Genomic DNA, 20,520 nt, shown 5'->3' on the forward strand with positions numbered 1-20,520 from the left:
CCGTGCGCGCGAGGCTGGGCGGCAGCGCTCGCTGCGCGGCGCCGCGCTTTTGTATGGCATTTGCGATCCAAGCAAGAGCGCGCTTGCTTTTTTTAACCCCCCTTGCTCTGGGTACAGTATACCTCTCTCTCCTTGTGTCTTCTCTGGTGGCGGGGAGGGCCGGGGGGGACGCTCGTGGCACCGGAGGGCATGGCTGCTCGTGCAGAAGTCTCTCTCGTTCGGAAGCACGCTGCTGCCTAACTCCCGGCTGAGCAGACTCCACTTCAGCAACTTTGCTGCCTTACGGTGCGCTTAACTCCTTGGCAGGATGGCAGACAAAAGAACAGCTGGTGCAAAGCAATAGGGGATTCGTAGCGGAGAGGAGGAAAGAAAACCGTAAACCTTTTGCCCTCAGCACCATCGTTCGACCGTTGTCAGAGCAGCCGCCACGGCGGGACCGCCGGAAGGCACCATGCGCAGGTCTAGCACCGACGAGTCGACGTATCGCCGGAGCCCGTCCCTGGACAGCAAGGATTACAGTTTCCCCAATGGCGCCTTCCGTCGCTACAGCAGCATGTATGGCGGCCAGTTTGGGGCTRCCAGCAACTCTTTTTTCGGATTCCACACCAACCCAGGCCCTAAGGCCACCAAGGCTAAGTACACGTCCCCCAAGGGAAACAAGTACGTTGTCTTTTACCTGGATCTCTCGTTTATTTTTCTCCTAGAGCTGAAGAGGTGCAGCATGGCTCACAACTGCCTGCAGTGTATCAAGTACCTAATGTTTGTCTTCAACCTTCTCTTCTGGGTGAGTACCCGTTTGAAACTGAGATGGCTGCGTTTGTCTCTGCTTGCTGAGATGGAAGGTGAACTTACTGCTGCTTTTAAACTTAGATCTTTGGAACTGGGGCAAGCTGGGGTTTAGGCCACACTGTTAATTTGTGTGGACAACCTGCCTGGGGTGTTTGCTTCATCCTCTCGTTGCCTGCTCTTTAGCAGTGTTTCAAAACTAACACAAGGCAAAACAGACTATTTATAGAGGGCATTGCTGTTTYGAGGATGGCATGCTCAGCACAATGTAACATTAAAGCCTGTATCAGGACTCTCCAGGTGGTCATCCTTCTCTGCCCCGTCAGCGATGGGTCCCGGTGGTGCCAGTCCCTCCTGAAGGGCGAGGGGAGAGCAGAGCCCACCTCGCTTCTGTTGGGGCTGTTACTTTGTGGCAGGAGTTTATCAAGTCACCGCGAGGCATGTGCACGTCAGCAGGACGCTGGTGACGGGACGGGGGGGCGTGCGTCTCTACGTCATCGTTCTCATGAATGAGGCAGCTGGCGAAAGCAGGCTAGTTGGGCATTTCACTGCTGTGAATGAGCATGTAGGTTGTGGAAGGAGACTGAAGGAGCTCAGCAAGGGGTACAGGTTGCAAATACTGTTTGTCATGTAAAAAGTGGAGTAACATAATTGCTAGAATACAAAAGGAGCTGAATTCAAGTTCAAAGTAGTCTGTCCAGACTCATAGGTCGTAGGAGGGTCTGTTGTGAGGTCTTTAGGAGGTGCCTTTAAATGCCTTGTTCTTTCAGAGCAGCTTATTAACATGCTAAGGGGGAATAGGAGGGCTGTGAAGTGACACTATTCCCTTCTGGCACTTCAGAAGGGGGGTGGGACTGCAATTAGATTTGATCRTTTTCTTATTACCTGTTCTCCATGCTCTCACGAATTGTCAGAGATGCACGGAGGGTTGTGAGAGAGAGCAGCTGAAGAGCTGTTCTCTTGTGTGYGCTCCTGTACAGCTGTTTGCAGCCAGGTGTGCTGCAGTGCTGTTGGGGCGATGCTATTAGTGCATTAGGAAATATCAGCRCAGGTAACTTCTGCTGACCTGACTGCATCAAGGAACCGGGATGCGGTTAACTAGTGCAGGTCCACTGGACTGGTGTGGTGCTAACCAGAGCTATGAAATCTAAGAAGGATGCCTTCCTTAAGCCCTAGACAAGCTGGTAGAAAATGTCTTAGTAAGACTGCAGTCTGTTTTCCAGCTTTGACTCATGTTGCTTCGGGGTTCCTAAATATCCTCTGCTGTTAACCCCAGCTTAAGCTACAGCTTTCAGGAAAAGATTGAGACACTAGCTCTATTGCCCTTTTAAGCCTTACGCTTCTCCTGGCCATCTCTAACAGAGATTATAGCACAGTCAGCTAGCTGAAGTATGTGCTACAGAAATCCAATAGGCTGCTGGCGTGAGCAGCTCTTTTCAGAACTATGCCTGGCACCGCCACAAAGCATATTCACTGCCTGCTCATTGCTTTTATAATATTCATCTTCCACTGAAGCATATGCATACGCTAAGAAAAGTGTACTACTGCAAGTAACGTGTGCAKATTTACAAAGGGAAGATTGCACACAACCATATCCCATTGGTTGCTTTTCACTAGGAAAGCCTTAATCTTTTGAGAGAGAAGGAAGGATTTTTGTCTTTCTCCTAAAACCGTCAAAGCTATTCTCAAACATTTGGAGGGAGAGTAAAAGGAGGGGTCCTGTAAAGAGAGGATAACCAGCTAGGTTTTTAGTGAACTAAAGGGGGAGTGGGTGGTGTCAAATACTGCAGCACTTTTTCTGTTTTGTTTCCTCTTCACATGCTACCTGCACAGCAGGAATGACTGATGATGATCAGATCCAAATGAGGTTTGCACAGCAGGTGGTTATAATACATGCAGTTCTTCAACTTCTCCCATTGGAGAAAGCAACTGAAAAGAAATTATTTTAAAAAGCAGTGGTTTAAGCTGACCTATCTTCAGGAAGAGCAGAAAAAAAATCCACTTCTAATGATCAGAAATCTTGTAATGATTATAGGTTACTGCTGCTGCTGTTTTGTATTTAAAGTTGTTGTCAGTTATCTGTCATCTTCTGCTTCCTGGGAAGTTAAAGGAGGGGTGCCTCTGTAAGACGACAAGATTTCTCTTTGAATACATACTTGCCAAAGTTTTGCTGTCTTATCCTGCCTTCCCCTCCACACTTCAGTGGATATCTGGTTAGTGACAGACACTACAAAGTGGGAAGAGAAACAGCATCTTTCCATGCTTTGACCTCCAAATAAAAACTGCAKTTTTTTCCATGTATAAAGAGCAGTCATTGCACTAAATGAATTAAATGCCTGTTGTCAGTTGTTCCTGCTTTATGTTCTGTTTCCATTTTCTTCTTCCTGTTCCTATTCATTAGCTGCAGTTGGTTTAGTGCATCTCTACAGCCCATTCCCCAGCACTTTCAACCCGCTTTCCCACAGAGGGGTGGCAAAGTCATAGCAGTCCTCAGCCCTGTGCAACTCCAGCAGGACTGATGTTGTGGTTCTGAGAAAAAGACTCTTCGTTGTAAGTCTGGTGAATTTAGAGGAAACAAAATCCCAGAGACCTTGATTTTAAATGTTCCTGGCAAGCTTTATTGGATTAGGTGCTGCACTCATGCTGTAAAATTTTTACAAGCTGTCATATAACCTAAGAAAATAGAGCAAATGTTTCTTCCCTTGTCTCACTGCTGGAGAGAGCCCCTTTTGCAGGGGCCAGAGGCTGAGGTGCCCTGTCAGTATTGGTATTGAAGCCATCCATTGGTGCAGCACACCAGGAGCTGTTAATGTAGAGCGAAAACCTAGTAGTCTTATTCCCCTAGAACAGCTCTTTCCTCTGTGAAGAGTCCTGCTCAAATTGCTCTGGGTGCATTTGCAGCCGCCCCGTGGCATTAAGGCACGGGGAGGTGGATGGTGGGTTGCTGGAAGGCGGCGGGGCTGCTCCTGTGGGAACTGCCATTCAGGTGTCGTTCCCTGGAGGCCGGCCAGCTGCAGGCAGCAGTCCCTGTCTCCCTGCACTGGCTTGTGAGCTACCTAAATAACTTTTGTCACCTGATGCATAATATTTGCCTGACTTTATCCATTTATATGGACTTCAGTTCTCTTTTGTTTGAATTGCTGAAGCTAAAGATCTCAGCTGATCACAAAGCAGAGTATTTTTATTTCATAATGAAATATTTGTATTTCACTGTGAAATACCTGGGGAAGAGCATTTGCTTTCCACATTCTGTCCTCAAAATATCCCGAGTTTCTTTATGACAGTCGGTAAAATGAACTATTTGCTTTCTGTGTTTGTAATCCAAGACTCTGCTTATCTTCTCCACTTTGTTTAAAAAAGGTAGGGTATGTCCTAACGGCTGTGTGAGCACTATAGAAAGCAAAATGTCATCTCCTTAATCTCGCTTAGCTTTTGCCAGCATTCTTACTTTCTTTAACTTGTAACTCCCAAGCCACTGAGACTCAAAAAAGGAAAAACATGAAACTGCTTGTGTTTCCAGTGGCTCTTGCTTTCCTTAGAGAGTACTGTGCTAGAGAAGACTAGCTAGATTAGTAGAAATTTGCCCATCCAAAAGTTGAATACTGATGTTAGATACTTGAGATAATACTCTAGGCGATAGAAAAATTCACTTAAGTACACAATTTGTAAAGCAATGTTATAGAAGACTGGCATATAGAGAGGAGATGGCAACAAAAAGAAAGGAGGCAAAGAAGTATCTCAATGTGTCTTGGCTTCTGAGACATAAAGTGCAAGTCAGGAATGGTTGGAAACACAGAGCCAAGGAAGTGGCAGGTAGTGCTATTGAATGTTATGCACTAGTATCTGTTTAGAAAAAAAGTACCTCTGCCTTACTTTAGAAAAATGCAGGTGAATGCAAATTCCAATTGAGGCAAAGTTCAGAATATGTGGTGCATGCCTGGCCAGTGATGCAAATGAAGGTAATTGCCCAAGAGCTCATCTGCGTGGTTCTCTGTGTGCTCCCTCCTCCTCCAGCCTGCATACTGCTTGCCTCGTGCTCTGATGCCTCCTGTAAGGCGCAGGATGCAGGATCGCTCCCTGCACCGCCAACGGTGGGTACGGTGAAGCGGGCCAGGCAGTAACCTGATGGTTCCTAAGCAGAACTCCCTGTGGGCTCCCACAGTCTGGTTCAGGGACCAGCTGTGGGCCTCTTACTCTGGCTTTGCAACTGTTAATGGCTCATGGACCCCAGTTTGGGAAGCACTGCACTAATCCATGTTGCCARCCTGGTGCACTAGGGATACTGCCAGCAGTCAGTCGTTACTACTTGGGTGTAACTGGAAAGGAAGAGGGGAGTAATGAGAGCTCCCAGGGATAATTTTCCTTACTTGCACTTCAACTTGAACCTGTGGGTGTAGTATCTGCCAGACTGTATGAGTCTGTGTGCAGGGCAGCGTGTACTTGGAGGAAAAAGGAACAGCTTGACATGAAAATGCACCGTGGGGTATTGGATGGTCTGTGAGCAGTACTTGCCCAGAGGGTGGAGGTAGAGAGGTGTCTCCTTGCTTCTTTATACCTTATTGGGAAACTATCTGGCCTTGTTAGTTTAGGAGGAGAGACACTAGCTGAGCACCTGCTTATTCTCACAGCTGGAAAATTTGGGAGAAGAAGCAGCTAATTTTGTTGAATTGTCCTTCATCTACATCTTCCATCCTACACTAGTGAAGTGAATGAGATTGATGGCCAGCTAGAAACTCCTCAGCAGGTTAGTGGCTGAGGACAGCAATCATTTCATGGTTATACTTGGCTGCAGTTTTAAGTTGATGGAAAAAATTAGCAATAGATTACTAACATGCCTGAGAAATTTCTTTTATTCTGGTTGCTGCAGCTCAGACTTCCTGGCTTTATCTACCCTCGTGTGGCACCAAATAGATTATTGCTGCTGGAACTCTAAAATCGTAACAGAGAATATGTGATGTACCCTGATTTAACCTGTCAGCTCCTCAAAAATGAGGAAGGAGGTTGCAAAAAAACCTTAGAAACTTCAGGCTAGATTGGGGAGCCCATAAGCACAGCGGTGAGCCATTTTAAAAGCAGGTCCATTGGCTCCTCATTACATCTATGCAAGTTCTCCTGCAGCTGGGTAATGGCTGCAGCTGCTCCTGGGGAGCTGAGCCATGGGGCAGAGCTGCTGCAYGCCGTTCTGCAAGACGGGCAGTCACGCGTCTTCAGCTTGGCTGGCGATTAAAGAAGACAGTCTTAAGAGAAATAGAACAGGTGGTCTGTTTTCATAGGTAGARCAGGTGGATAATCTATAACAACCAAAAATTTGATCAAACGACAATATCAGTCTTACTCCTGTGCAATTAGTGCAAGGGAGATTTGACCCCAGAATGTCATTTKCTCTACCAGCCTTGCTATCTCTGCTTCTCCTTTGTTATTTACCTCCTCCAGGAGCTACTCTATCTCTGACTGACATCTTATCTCTGCCTCTGACTTTATGAAGCCTCTCTGAGGATGTATTTTTAAGGAGCTTTGCTTTTAAAGGGAGAAGAGTCATTTGATATGGGAATTACACACTTCAAAAAATGACATTTCCATGAGAAGCAGAACTATTGAAACTGGATATCCAAGTGAGAGAGAGAGAGAGATGATTGTATTATCTGATGTCTGATTTATATGGGCACCACTTAGAGCTTTTCCCATCGTGGTGCCATTCATGCTGGTGCTTTTCCRCACAGATTCTGAGGTTTAATAGGGGTTGGGATCATGCTGTAGCCTTATCTCCCAGAGAAGGCATTGCTAAGGGCTACATTTGCTACCTAAACACCTGTCTTCTGTAAACCTTTAGGAAGTTAATGACTTTGAGAGGGTACGTATCTGTCAAATCAGGCTGAGGTTGACAAATGGACTTGTTAGTTATTTGTGCGATGCTCAGCCAACACAATTGAGTTTTACCATCCTCTTTTCCTTAGGAAACCAGACAAGGAGGGCTTTTAGTAGAAGGAGGAAAAAAAATCCTTCAAGTTGACTATGCCTTAGATACAGTCTTCAGATTGCTCACTATGGGCCAGTTTCTGCTTCTGTTACTCATGACAAAGAGGAGCTTCATAGCTTTAGGTGGGTTTGCTCACATGCTGATGCTCTTTGATATGTTCTTTAGCGTGATTATTGGCAGAGRTTGAACATCTAACCTTACAGGATTTGCTGTCAAGTGTAACCTCTGTATCTCATTCAGGTTGTGTGTTAGTAGAAAGGACTGAGGAAAGCCACCAACAAACAAACTGATGTAATACGGCGTGTTGCGTTTCTGGAGAAAGCGGCCTTCTTAAAGCAATGTGCAAAATGACTGCAGATGTCATTCCCTTTTCTGGCCAGTGACAGATATTAAATCCGTTGTAGTCAATACTACAAACTATACGAGGAAAGGAAAAGGCAGATGAGATCACCACCATCATTTTTCTTCTCTGTATCTTAATTTGAAGAYTGTTGAAAGCTAGCCAACGCTTACGCATGATTTCTCCTTGTGGGAGCTATGTTCAATGTCAGAGTAACCAGTACATTTGCCGCAATCTCATAGTTGATTCTGCTTGTGTATTATATCCTCTTCACCCTCTTTGAGCCTTTCCTTAGAATGCAGATGTTTTGGCCAAGGAGCTGTTTGCTACTCTGTACCCATAGACTATCTAGAAAACTAAAGCCCTAGTCTCTCTCTGTCTCCAGAYGCTACTATTGTAAACATGATAAATACTGCTGTGCAATTTATTTGTTTATTTTGAACTCAGCTTTTGGCTAAGATAGCAGATCAGTTAAGATACTATATGAGTAGCATAAAGTATCTATATAAGATATATAAAGACACTTTTCTCTGGTATTAGTAAAGTGGGCACTGCTAGATCAAAAATGAAATGTGGAGTTGGATGGACTGACTTTTGCATGTGTGTGATTGCAGATGGTAAATTGTGTTTCTTAGTATTGTCCTGTAATTGTTTCTCCAGGAAATGTTAAACATCACAAGATGCTACAGAAGTAAATGAAATTGCAATTGCAGTCTGTAATTAGACTGTCATACTGTAATGCATCTTAAATCTTTCTTCAACAGAAAAACTAACACCCTCCAGAAAACCCTCCCAACCTGCTTTGAGTGCAAATGCRTGCAAAGCTTGATAATTAAATATGATTCAGAACAACTGAATGAGACTTGTTCTAAAGATGCCATACATTTGAAATAGTAGTTTGGGTGAGACAAAAGTTTGCTATACAAGGACAAAAGAACCAAATGACCATACCTTGTAATGTCTTGCTTACAGATACTCAAGAGTTTCAAATTTTTTTTTMTATTTACTATTTCAAATTGCTCATAGAGTCCTTTTTATTCTTGCTTTGGCCGTGGTACCTTTGCTCCTTCTCAAGTACATTCAAAATAGTGCGGCAACAGGCATTGCTCTATGTCATCTTATTCTTGTAGTTCCTCTGAGCTATGCACTCATACATGTGGCTCTGAATCGGGGTCAGCTTGACCTATACTAGCTTATTATATTATTACTTTGTGTACCCTTGTTTCTGCCCTACACATTATACCCAGCTTACCCAGCTCTTTTTTTTTTTTTTTTTTTTTCGCAAGTATCTTTGTGTTTTTACCGCAGTTCGCCCTCTCTGGGAAAATTCCCCCCTAAAAAAGCTCCCTTTGCCCCTGCCTGAATTTCACAACTTTCTTTTTGGGTTATCACTGCTACAACACGAATTTATATCATCAGATGTCATTGGATGTCACTTACTGTTTAGTGCTGATTTACTAGTCCTGATTTTGTTTGTTGTGCTCAGTAATTGTGCATACTGATTAATCTGTGTTGGTTCTTATTTAATGCCCTTCCTCCTCCAGCAGCCCAGGCTAACTTGTTCTCTCACCTATTTGTTACATCAGGTATTCAGGGAGAGATTTTTGGCTATCTGTACATCTTCCCTGGCTCTATTGGAGCGGGCTTTGATACTGCAGAGGCCTCTGGGTGTAACTTCTCATCAGATGGTGGAAGTGCATCTCGTTGGCTTCCCCGTACAGTTTGTTGCCCCTGGAATGAACCCTTGCCAGGCATAAGTGAATGTTTTGTTAGTAAAACCACGAAGCGGCTGCTCCCCCTCCATTCAGATGGATAGCAGTCTTCTCCCTGCCCCTAAYGGGGCTTAATCTGGGATGTGGAGAGCAAGGAAAACTGTGCTCAGGGGAAGGGAAGGGAAAGCAAAGCAAGCACCAGTCCTTCGGGTAGATGCCGGTTGTCACTTGATTCTACCTTGTGAAGTTCATCTTTGTTTTCCTGATGTGGCTTTTCTGTCCATCACTGTTGCCAACATGAGTTATAAAACAGCAGGCGCAGGGCGGACTACTTGGAATTAAAGAACTTAAGTCCCCTATTTAAAACAGACTTAGCACTTTGGAGCAAAAATCTCATTGACTTAATGAATGAGGATGTGGCAGGCCTGAGGTGGGATTACACAGCTGTTGTATAGCTGCAGTTACTCCAGCAAAATTGTGCTTTTGCCAGGAAAGCTTGTTGTTCAGAGGACACATGTAAGCTGTAATGGCAAGAGTGCTTTTGCTAGCAGTAGTTGTTCCTCCGCTAGGGGGTTCGCCAGTATAACGTACTGGCAATTTCTTTCTGGCCAAGAGGGCTTAAGAAAGCAACGCTGTGTGTGTTCCCGTCAGAGCGCCCTGAGTCCGAGAGGCAGAGTGGAGCAAAGGAGAGGGAGGGAGCATCGTTTGTTTGCTCTCTTCTTATTTGGATGATACTAAGATGGATTCATTTATGCAAATTTAAAGTCTGATCTAGTTTTTTTCGAGAGGCCACTTTGAAGCTTTTGAAGTTTTGCATGTCAGTCTGGGAACTGTGACTTGGAAGTTTCCCTGCTTTGAATATTGACCATATAAAATGAAAGGGATTTTGTTGTTGCMCACTGATTGTAGCTTAAGCTATGCAACAGCACAGGGAAGGAGGTTTAATCTCTGAGSAAAGATAGTGGCTCATGACTGCTGTAGCAAAATCAGATAATGGCATCAGAATAGACTTGTAAAGCTTTTTTTCTACCACCTCCTTCCCTGGAGTGGAGGGGAAAGTGCCACAGATTCCTTCTCAGGCTCCTGGTCTGCTGGAGGGTTTTCAAAGTGGACATTTGATTAGTTTAGAAGATAGAACATGATTAGGATTTGAGGCAGAGATGCAACACAAAGACTATTTGCATTATTGGTCAAATTCAGCTAAAGCAGTAAACATACTATTTTTTATTGTTATACTAAAAGTRAAAAAAAATGTATATGCGTCTTTTGGGGGGTTACAATTTTTTTCCTTAGCATGTTAAAAAGCTCTTTATAAAAATAGCTTTTATTACTTAAAAATATTCCTACTTCTACTCCATAGATTTTAAGGTGAGAGTTGACTACATCTGCTCTCTGCTCTGACCTCCTGCAAGACATAATGTAGACMAGAGAATTTCATGCAACCACTTCCTGCAGTGGATAGCATGRTTTTTCCCTGAGGAGCAAGAAAATCCCCCAAAGCCCAATAAAACCTGCAGTTTGAACTCCTTTCTTTAAGTTGCAGTTGTTTAGTCCTTGCTGTCTACACGTTAAGAATAGAGGAAAAGGTGGGTTCTGAATGAGCACGGTCACTCATTTCTGGATGAGCATGAAGACCAGGTACCTCTTATGCAACGGTGCTTGGGAGGGCTCCTCTGATGGCTGGTGGGCCTCGGACGGTTTGGTGGCTCTCAGGCCTTCTGAAGAGGTGCTTAGATCCTCAAGGCTTTGCACTCTTCCTACCCTGCTGTGAAAGTGCACACAAAATAAAGCTGTATTTCTGCTGTAATATGCAGTGAATTTGCTGTTGTTAGTGGGACCCTAGGCCTTCCATCAACCTTTTGGGGTCTCCTAGTAGTGTCTGGATCTGTGCCTGCAATTTCTGGTATTACTGTTGCTGTTGCTGTGAATTTCTACGTGTTACCTGTGGTAGCAGCGAGGGTACAAGGCTCCTTGAGAGTGTACCACACATCACCATGCACAGTTGTATTGAGGGTCTAGATTTTTCATTAGGTCTTCTTAGTAGAAAGCATTTTTATGGCATTGTAAATGCTCTTTATTCCTTCAGTATTCACTACTGGCTATTATGAATGTAGATCCASGGTTAAATGGACCTATGATAGTTCTAATAAAGTGAAGCTCCAGTTTGTAGTGGAACCACTTAAGTTTTCAAAAACCATCTGGATTGTCCTTTAAAAACAAATTTTACACTACTCCCATGAAAACTGCACTCTTGCATATGGCTATTTGTGGTAATTTTATTGCACTACTTTTTCCCACAGTTCCCCTACAAACTGACCCTAAGTCGTATCTCGTACGCCACATTGCTCCTGTCAGGCTTGTAGCGGCATGGGCTGCATTCGTGTGGGCCAACAGAAAATGCACACTCCTGTGTTGTAAACCACATTTATCCTGGCTTGTAGCTCCAATTGTTTGGTTAAATGTCTGAATAAATCTTTTCACTAATGCATTTGTGGCAGCATGGGAGGGAGCTGAGGTGACATGTTTGATAAGGTTTTCGTTAGCAAAATAACTGGAACTCTGGATGTGAATTGACTCTGTCGCCACTCACAATCTGTTATGAGTGCCAGCCCTTGAAGGCCAGGGTTTTAACACATCAGCCATCTGCTCTGTTACATTTGTGCAAAATACTTTAGATTGTTTTAGGGTGACTTTGCAACCTAAAATACATAATTCAGAAATGGTCTAGTGCATCCTGTATGTATATATGTTGCCAGTCCCAAAGGATGTACTGGATCATCTTTAGGCAAGAAAAACTAGACGCTGTTTTGTTTATTCATGGGTCACTCTATGGCTCCCATCCGTAAGATTTTCACTTTACACCACACAAGTACTTTTTGGATGGCCGCGGGACACAAACTGTGTATCATTAGGAGTCTGGTGCAATAAAGGAGGTTTAAGACCTTTTTGGCTGATTGTTTCATGTAAGGGAGACTGAGATCCATTCATTGTAGCAGCATGTTATAGTTGGTAAAAGGTTGTTTTTAGTTTTTCTGTGTTTGAGCACATTTGCCAGTGACAGGATGCGGTTCGTGCCATGTAGAACGTGCCGACTCTGTCTTGGGCCGTCGCGCTGTGCCTGTCATCCCTCCCAGCAGCACCCTCGACGGCGATCTGCCGTTCCAAATCCGCCTGGGAACGCTGCCCCTCCTTGTAATGCGGCCGTTGCCTCTGCTGCTGCTCCTTTCCGCTGGGCGCTGAGGCCGGACGTGTACACGATCACGCTGGCTCTGACAGGCAGAGCAGTAGACCTCTTAGGGCAGACCTTCCTGTGCAGCGGGAAGCTCTCCCGTTCAAGTCGCAGGCAARGACACAGCATAGCACGTTGAAATAAGCTTCACTGAAATTCCTGTTTGTACTTGTTTAGCACTTCTGTTTGTATCCCTTGAATCCTTCCTCTGCTCAGGACCTGAAACACCGTTACTGTGTTATTGTCAGAACACGCCAGTGTGTGCTAGTTAAGAGGTGTATTTCTTCTCATGCACCAATCTCCAATAATTAAGTAGGCTTTGGGTAGCTCATTCATGGAGAAGGGTCGACTAACAACCACTGAGAAGAATATCCCCTTGCTAAGGAAAGGGTACTTCTCCGCTTGCAGTACTGGTGAAATGGTAATCCTGAAAAAACCCATGAACCGGCCGCCCCATTTCGTTCCCCGCTGATGCTATGGGGATGTTTCATTGCTCTAGAAAACCCGTAGATGTAATTCTAGCACTTTCTATGCAGTGACTTTCTGCCTCTCTACCTTTGTTTCTCAGAAAACACTTGACAAGTTTTTCAAAATTATGACTCATTCCTTCTTCCCAGCACAGGTTTCGCTTTCCGTTGCTTCCTTTGTCTCTGCGGCCCCCGTCTAAGATTCCRGTTGCTCCATCCAGGAGTTGCAGGAATCACCATTTTGAGGCTAGAGCTTGGAAACACTTCAAGCTTTGTCACTGTAGCTGAAATCTTTCTCTCCAAAAGAGTATGTAACCTGTTCAGTTTCCTGCTTAGTATTTTTAGCACAAGCTGCTTACAGTTATCKGTCTCCTCCATAACAGCAGCGCAAATTTTCCTGTGCATGTGTTAAAAGTGCTCACTTTTGCAGCTTCACCCTTTTACATAACTTGATAATTACGGTGTGAAATTATGAAACCAGCGTTGAGCCCTTCATTTGGAATCCTGCTGGTTGGATGAGAAGCCACCTAGTGCTTGGTTTATTGTCATCTGTGCTGGGAACTGGTACCATGTTTTCTGTGGGCTCCAAGGTGAAACCGGTCACCTAGGAAATCAGAAGTCCTCTGGCATGTTCTCCTTAGTATGGGTCACTTTTTCTCAATGTTTCTTTCTAAAATAATATGGTTGTGCTTTTTCTTCTTGTCAGATTTCACRGCTTGTACAAACTTCCCGGTTGAGCACAGTCCCTGCAGGATTCGCCTTTGATGCAGCATTCGTTTGACTTGGGAAGTTGTTTGCACCAACACCAAGCATGCAACGGCATCACTGTCTCCCTAGCTTGCTTTTGYTTCAGGAAACCTGTATGCGAGTCGGGCATATTTCAGTGGTATTACTACTCCCTGGCACATACATAGAATGAGAGGTTACGGTGGGGAAGCAGGGGAATGAAGGCAGCCCCCAGGGACGAGGGGTATCGTACCTACGGTACATCATTTGGTGCAGCACGTGCACTTGCATTCAGGCACGTGGCTGAGCAGCTGCACAATTGCTCTGGGCTGTTGGGGAGGTCTGAATTAGACCTTGATGTTTTAGAGTCACATTAGATGCCATCAATATCTGGTTTTGGATCACTTCACTCTGCTTACCATGTATGAGTTAATGCTTTTTCTGCATCACTTCAGTTTGTCCTAGCTGTCAATGCTCTGTTAAAATTTTTTTTTTAAAAACTCTGGTCACGTGTTGAGGAGTTTTCTATTTTCTCATTCTTATTGTGTTTATAAAGGTGCAAATGCTCTGCAACCATACAGGGGCTTTGAGAAGGCAGTTACAGAATTTCTTCCATCCTGGCTGTACTTTGCTGTCTGCTGGAGTAGTAGGAGCTGTTGGGTTGTGCAGCAAGTTGTAGGCTTCAGTCTCTGTTAGCTCAGTAAAACAGCCTCTTTTTTTTTTTTTTTTTCATCAGAGATATCGTTAGCTATTATGTACTGTTTGAGTCACTCAGTATAGGTATTAAATCTTCAGTTGAGTTACCAAACAAGTCCATTTTCTCCAAACGGCCACCTAATTTAACCCCGTTTCTGGCAGGCTGCTCAGAGAGCCAATGCTGCAAAAAATGGTTTTGAATTGATTTTGGTTTTGTCTCTGCAACTACTCTCTGCTTTGCCATGTTCCCAAATTCAGATCTCACCCCTGTTGCCAAATGCCTTGCCCATTCCTTCTACACGCTATTCGTGCACAGCTCAGATCACGTGCTTTGTTTGAAGGCTAGAGTCCAAGTTTGCTTTAGCCACTTGACAGGCTTTTTTCCTTTTGCTGAAGTGACTAAGAGGTTTGGAAGAAACAAGTAATCCCTGCCTTCCCCCCAGATGTGAGCGTGGCTGCAAGCTGTGCTTGGGGGCAGGCAAAGAGCTCTGCTCCTTTTGCTCGGCGCAGTGCAAGGAGAGGGCCCCTGTGCTTTGCAGGGCACGGTTGAAGCTGGCAAGGTGATAGGGAAGGAGCAGATGATAAAGGTCTTTACAGAAGAGCAGATTTGGGGAAATACCTCAATTTAACTCCATGGCCAGCAGTGTTTCGATAAACCTGGTGGAAATAACACACTTACAATCCCAGTCCTGTTTCTCCTGCCATCCCTTGTATCTCCTTTGTCTGTTTTCCCCCACGAGCGTCCTTCTGTGAGGCCAGCCCTTTGCCCTCATACTCTCTCTGTTAATTGCTATGTCATTAAAGGGAAATGTAAAGCATAGATTTACCCTGGGAACCCAGACCCATCATCAGCATTGGTTGTCCTTGAGCAAGATCCCATATCCCGCCTCTTTTGCCTGACAATCCGGTCCTCCAGCATCAGGGTTAGGCTGATGCCGTGTTGGTCTATGTGTATGCACAATCCTTCCAAGCTGTTGTGTTTTTAAAAGCATGTCCTTTACATTGTATTTGCTAATGCATCTGTGACAACTCAGCAAAACCACTGATTCCGGGATGTTCTCTTTGTTTTTTTAGTAACAGAAACAGAAATATTGGCTTACACTTGCTTGTACCCATAAAAAGCAGCAGCCTTAGGAGGCCGGCTTGGCTTCTCTGCTTCCCTTGCCCGTGCTTCAGGGGCATGTGCCGTCTGACAAACCAAGCAGGGAGTGGGAGTTTCCACAGTGCTCCTTTTTCCCTTTTTACCCCGAGTCGCACGTTTGAAAGCAGTAGCAGAAAGAATATATTCAGAGCTTTTTCGGTGTGCCCCTCAGATCCAGACCTCCCTCGTTTTGGCACTAATGCTGCCACTGCCTTCTACGGGCTTTGCATCAAGGGAGGTTTTTGTCGAACCATAATGGTACATATTGGTACCTGCAGGTACTGTGGAATGAGATTATTTTGCCTATACAAGGAAGCAGGATTCATAAAGTAAAGCTGTGTTTTATAAAAGGCACAATAAGAAGCTTTTGCAAGTTTTCCAAAGTCTTGGATGGTTGTTCTGGGATCTCCTGAGTATTCCYGAAGGTTTACACAAACTTTCTGGTAACAGCTCAGTTCTGCTGCTGCTGACTTTGTCCTGAGCTAGAAAAGTAGATGCTTAAAAAGACAACAAGCTGCAGAAAACATTTTTTTTTTCAGAAGAGATAGCATTCACCTTGGATGTGCTCTTGTTTTGGGCAGAATGTAGAATTATGTGTTTTATCCAAATGGTTTCTTCACTGGGTGCATGTGTGTGTGTGCGCATATGTGTACGTGTGGGTGAGTGGGGTAACTGAGCTCCTGTGAGTGGGTGTTCAATTTGGGCTAACAAGATCCTATTTCGCTTGAATTTTGAAATAACAAGTGACAGCTATGGGACTTAGAAATGTACCAGGCTTGGAAGTTACATTACAATGATTGCCTCAGAAGAGTAGGTGTGTGTATTGCACAGGCTTATTTTGTTCCATGAGGAAAAACATACATCAAGTTTTATGAATATTTAGGGATTTTAAAAGCAAATTTAATCAATTTTTCTGAAATAAATAGTGCAGGATAAGAGATGGGAGTTGCAAGACACACTGTGTACAAAGAAAAATATAATAAAAAGAATTACTTTGCAAAGATTCATAGATTATGGAATAGAAAGTCTCAGTTGACTTTTTTGACATGTAGGTTACCTCTTAGGGAAGGGGTTTCAAGGGGGGATCTTATCAGTGTGTACGTATCTGATAAGAGTGCATAAAGAAGATGGAGCCAGACTCTTCTCAGTGTTGGGACAAGGAGCAATAGGCACAAAATGAAAGACAGGAAATTCTATCTGAACATGAGAAAACACTTCTTCACTGGGCTGGTTAAACAGGGGAACAGGTTGCCCAGAGAGGTTGTGGAGTCTCCATCCTTGAGAGAGGCAAAACCCAACTACACACAGTCCTGGGCAACCTGCTCTTGCTGCTCCTTGCTTGAGCAAGGAGTTGGACCAAATGAACTCCAGGGTCCCTTTGCACCCCAACTATTCTGTATTTGAAACTCTTTTTGATAAAAACCGAATATTATCCTCAGTATTACCAGGGAGGTCTCAAAAGATTTTAAATAAACAATTTCCCCCTACTGTCCAGTTAAAAACAATACTCCAGACTTGGAAATAAATATTTGAATGCTCAGAAAGCTACTTGAGCATTAGAACAATATCCTAAAAGAAATCATCGTTTCCATATAGTTGTTTAAAATGAACTCTTAGGGCTAGCTCATCAGTTGAGGTTGAACTGGCAGGGACGCAGTGAGTGCGTGGAGGTCTGGTCGTACCCAGCGCTGCGTTGCGTAGCCTCCTCCGCCTGGCAATAGGCCAGGCTGTACCAGCACCTCCACATAAATCACTTCTGTTCAAGGGCTCGTGCTTCAGAGGTAAAAATTCTCCCTGCCTTTGCCAGACACCTGCCTGAGAGAAAGTGCTTTTAAGTTCAATGTTATTGCAAAAATTGTGTTTTTAACATAGGCAGTGCTTATAAAAAGTAAGAGAAGGTTAAATAAAAATGAAGTGTAGTAAAATTTTAAATCATAGCTTTACTGCAAATGTCACTTTAACTGAAAGTTGATTGTAGTAGTTTCTTATTAGAACACTTTAAGTTTTTGAATCTCCTTAATTTGTTTTTTTCTTCAGAATTAGAGACTTTAATTTGTCTTGCATAAAATGTGAAATTATTTAGTAGAGTAATTGTTTTAGCCTTTTGGAAAACAACATCTCTTTACAAACTGAATTATTTAATAGTAGGTATTCCAGGCTGTTAAGTACTTAATAGGTATGCTGGAGGAGAAAAACTATTGTCAGACATATTAGCTGGGGGTGAAGGGATTCCAGAAGAGCTGGAACAGTTACATGTTTCTTGTATGAGAAAGTTAGAGAGAGGGAAGTAAGGGGTTGTTTGAATAGCTCAGGTGTTTTATAATGGATCTTTCTACCTCTTGGTCATCATTTTTGGTGGAATATGTGTGTCTGGGAATGACTGAGTCACCTGTACCGTGGAAGGTTACAACTGAGATAATATTAGACGTGGTGGTTTTCAAAAGGACAAAAGTGACGTGAACATCCAGTTTCCATTCAATTTCTGTTACTGCTAGACACCTCTTTTAGGTCCTTTGAAGTTTTATTCCAAGTCTCTGTCTTCAGACTCATCGATCTGTTGCAACTTCTCAGTTACCCTAGTTTGTCCACAGAAGACAGGAAAAGCTTTCTCTGATGAGTAAGGCATCTGTGAGATGGATCCAAGAAAGTGGGGCCAATCTCTTAAGCTCTAAATTTACAGTGCTATTTCTCTTGTGTAGGTCATCTTGTGAAAATGCAGATCTATTTTTCTCAGATTATAAAAAAGAAAAATTCAAATTATTCAGAATACAAGAAGAAATGGCTGAGAACAGCAATAGCTGTCTTGCAAGCAGAGCCAGTTTCCTAACTTTGCAAAGAAGCGATCCCAGTAAGTGGTGCAGCAGCCATGAAAGAGCTAGCAGACAAACACATTAAATGCAACCTACTAAAAGGTTATCACAGTATTAGAAAAAATTGGATCTTCCTTTGCCTTTCTCAGGGCTTTGCTCCCTTGGATCAAGGGATTTTATCAGACGACGAGAAGTGGAGCTAGAGCTAAGACTACTGAAAAGGACCTCAGCCTTCTGCCGTGTGCATAAATCCTGGATTACATGACACCAGGCATGACCTGGCCAATTCTTCTGCTCAGTCTTGATATTTGCTGGGGGAACAGCACTGCGCTGCTGCTGTGTGCGCTGCTGGACTGGCAGGCATTTGTGTACCCCTCCACCACTCTGTATTACGGTGTCTTCTAGCCTCAGTTTTTGCGCTTCCATCTCCGTTGATAACTTATTTGTACCTGGATAGGTGCTCCAGAGACTAAATTGGCAGGTTCGCTCTGTGGATGGATGTTGCAGTTGTGTAGGTAGTGCTGACAGAGGTTTTCTGTTTTTTTCATTTTTATACACCATGCTTCTATAGTCTTCGGAAGTAGTACCTTGGGTCATTGAACCTGGGGACCTGCATATCCCCAATTGGATTTCATCACCAAGGAAATATTTTTAATGAATTGTCTCTTAAGCTACCTCTCTGACCTAGTTGTTTGTGTCTGTATGTAATTAGTGGGTGCACTCTTCTAGGAAGCCCCATCTATATACAGACTAACCATCTGCTTCTTTTGAAAAAGTTATTAATTAATCAGAAAGTTATGTTATAGGTTTGAACTTTGTAGCTGCCCTTGAAACTCTGGAGAGTTTACACAATGATCTAGATATTGTTTATACATGGCAGTCTTTTTTTAATTACCTTTGATGCTAAGTTTTTAATACTTCCTTCTAATGTACTACCTGTAAGCYTGACAGAAGGCTCATACAATGGGGAGAGTTTAATTATGGTGTCAGGCAGAGTTGAGTAAGCTATTAAAAATGTTTACTCATGAGTTATTTGACCAAATTCATAAAGTGTGAAAGTAGCTTTACAGAAACACAGTTGATATCAAAATGTAGCATTAATTTAGAAAATTCTGTCCTTGCTGCTCCATTTCAAATGCAGTGTTTCCAAGGGGAAGGTGTCCGTTAAATAGCCTGCCATCGTACTGATATTCCTGAGCCCTTGCAAAGACACGGGGCACAGGCAGCAGCGTTGCTGCTTAATGTGAGTCTCTAATGAATGCTTAGCTTTGATCTTTTGGCAGCATTTGACGTTATTAGGCTGCAAGCTGCGTGTTTCTCCTTCGAGTCAAGGAAGCTAGTAATGTGTCTGGGGCTGCTTTCATCCCTGCTCCTATGTGATGAGTAATGTTTCTAGAAGATAAGGGTCACTCAGTTGTGAAAGTTGTCTGTCTTGCCATTGAAGGGTTAATCATAGGAAAGTGTCATTTTCATTCATACGTATTACAAAGCTGCATTCTTAATTATCATTTCCAACCTTTATCCAACAGTACATCTCTGCTGTATCGCAGCACTTGGCTACCTGGTCATTTCCCTTCAGCAGATCTTGGAGCAGAGCGTGGGCTGCTGCTGCAACCTGGTGAGAACCTTGCTCACTGCTCTGAACTGCCTTGAAGTGGTTTCCTTTACCCCACATTTTCCCTAGTGACTTCAGCTTCTCTTTATCTTCTTCAGGGGAAAAAGTCCTGTCTCAGGTTTGCTGGTAACTGTACTTCTGTGGAAGTGGTCTCCAATCTGAATGTCTCTTCTCTTAGTCCACAGGAGTTGATTTAAATATTTCATTTGGATTGTTTTATTGCAGCTCATTTTTATTAATGTTATTGTGATTGTTCTGAATCCATATTAGCTATATTCTGAGCCTTTTCCCTTTTATTTGGCATTCTTCTTTGCATAGCACAATAATTACTTTGCTTGATCAAACAAGCAGTTTGCCTAATCCAAAGCCATTGCCATATGTATCAGGGGAAGGTGCAGAAAACCCAGAATGGGCAGTTATCCAAGATCAGTTATGATTGTCTTATCTGGGGATGTTCAAATGATGTATGTAAGACTTGAATGGATTATCGACTCCCTTGAAACCACTGTGAGATGTTCTGTAGAGTCCAGTATGGCCAAGGTTTCATTGGCAGTCTGTGCACTTGTGTGTAGGCTGCTCTGGAGGGCATGGCAATAACTCTTCTAGAAAAGACACGTACTCTTACAGACTTTGTAGCTGTACAATTTCAAAGATATAGTTCCCTCTGTTTAGTCAATAATGTTATCTTGGTAGGTTACATGGATCTTTCAGTTGGAAAAACCCTCCCAGTGGTTATGACCTAATCTATCCTTCCTGAGTGGCATCCCATTGATTTTTGTCACTCTGCCATGTTCAGGAAGTGCATATTTTGTCAAAGCTCTCTGCTACTGCCAGGTATTCCTCTGTCATCTGTTCTCTCATTGACTCATCTGTTTTAGCACTTGAGCTTCTCATATTGGTAACAGGCCCTTATTCCTTCTATTTTTGGCCATATGCCTTTTTTCTCCCTTCCTCCCCCCCCCCTTCTTTTTTTAATTCAGGGCTTCTGATACCCTGAGACAATCCAAAATATACCTTTTCC

The 20,520-nt window shown here is 43.5% G+C and overlaps 1 protein-coding gene across 5 annotated transcripts in view; it reads left to right on the plus strand.

Annotated features, from left to right (window-relative positions):
- The window catches only part of TSPAN4 (tetraspanin 4), a 247,700-nt gene that overhangs the window by 40,834 nt on the left and 186,346 nt on the right, over positions 1–20,520 (plus strand). The window contains exons 1-2 of one of the 5 annotated variants that reach the window (XM_085298498.1): positions 124–285; positions 395–784. In XM_085298498.1, coding sequence (XP_085154624.1) covers positions 452–784 — 333 coding nt within the window. In that variant the 5' untranslated portion in view covers positions 124–285; positions 395–451. Of the gene's footprint in view, positions 1–122; positions 785–20,520 lie in introns of those variants that run through there. The other 4 variants (XM_085298497.1, XM_085298500.1, XM_085298495.1 and 1 more) reach the window with 4 other exon arrangements.

The sequence above is a fragment of the Rhea americana genome, unplaced genomic scaffold (genome assembly GCF_003343005.1).
Source record: "Rhea americana isolate MKP2758 unplaced genomic scaffold, rheAme1 scaffold_139, whole genome shotgun sequence".
Classification (NCBI taxonomy): Eukaryota; Metazoa; Chordata; class Aves; order Rheiformes; family Rheidae; genus Rhea; species Rhea americana.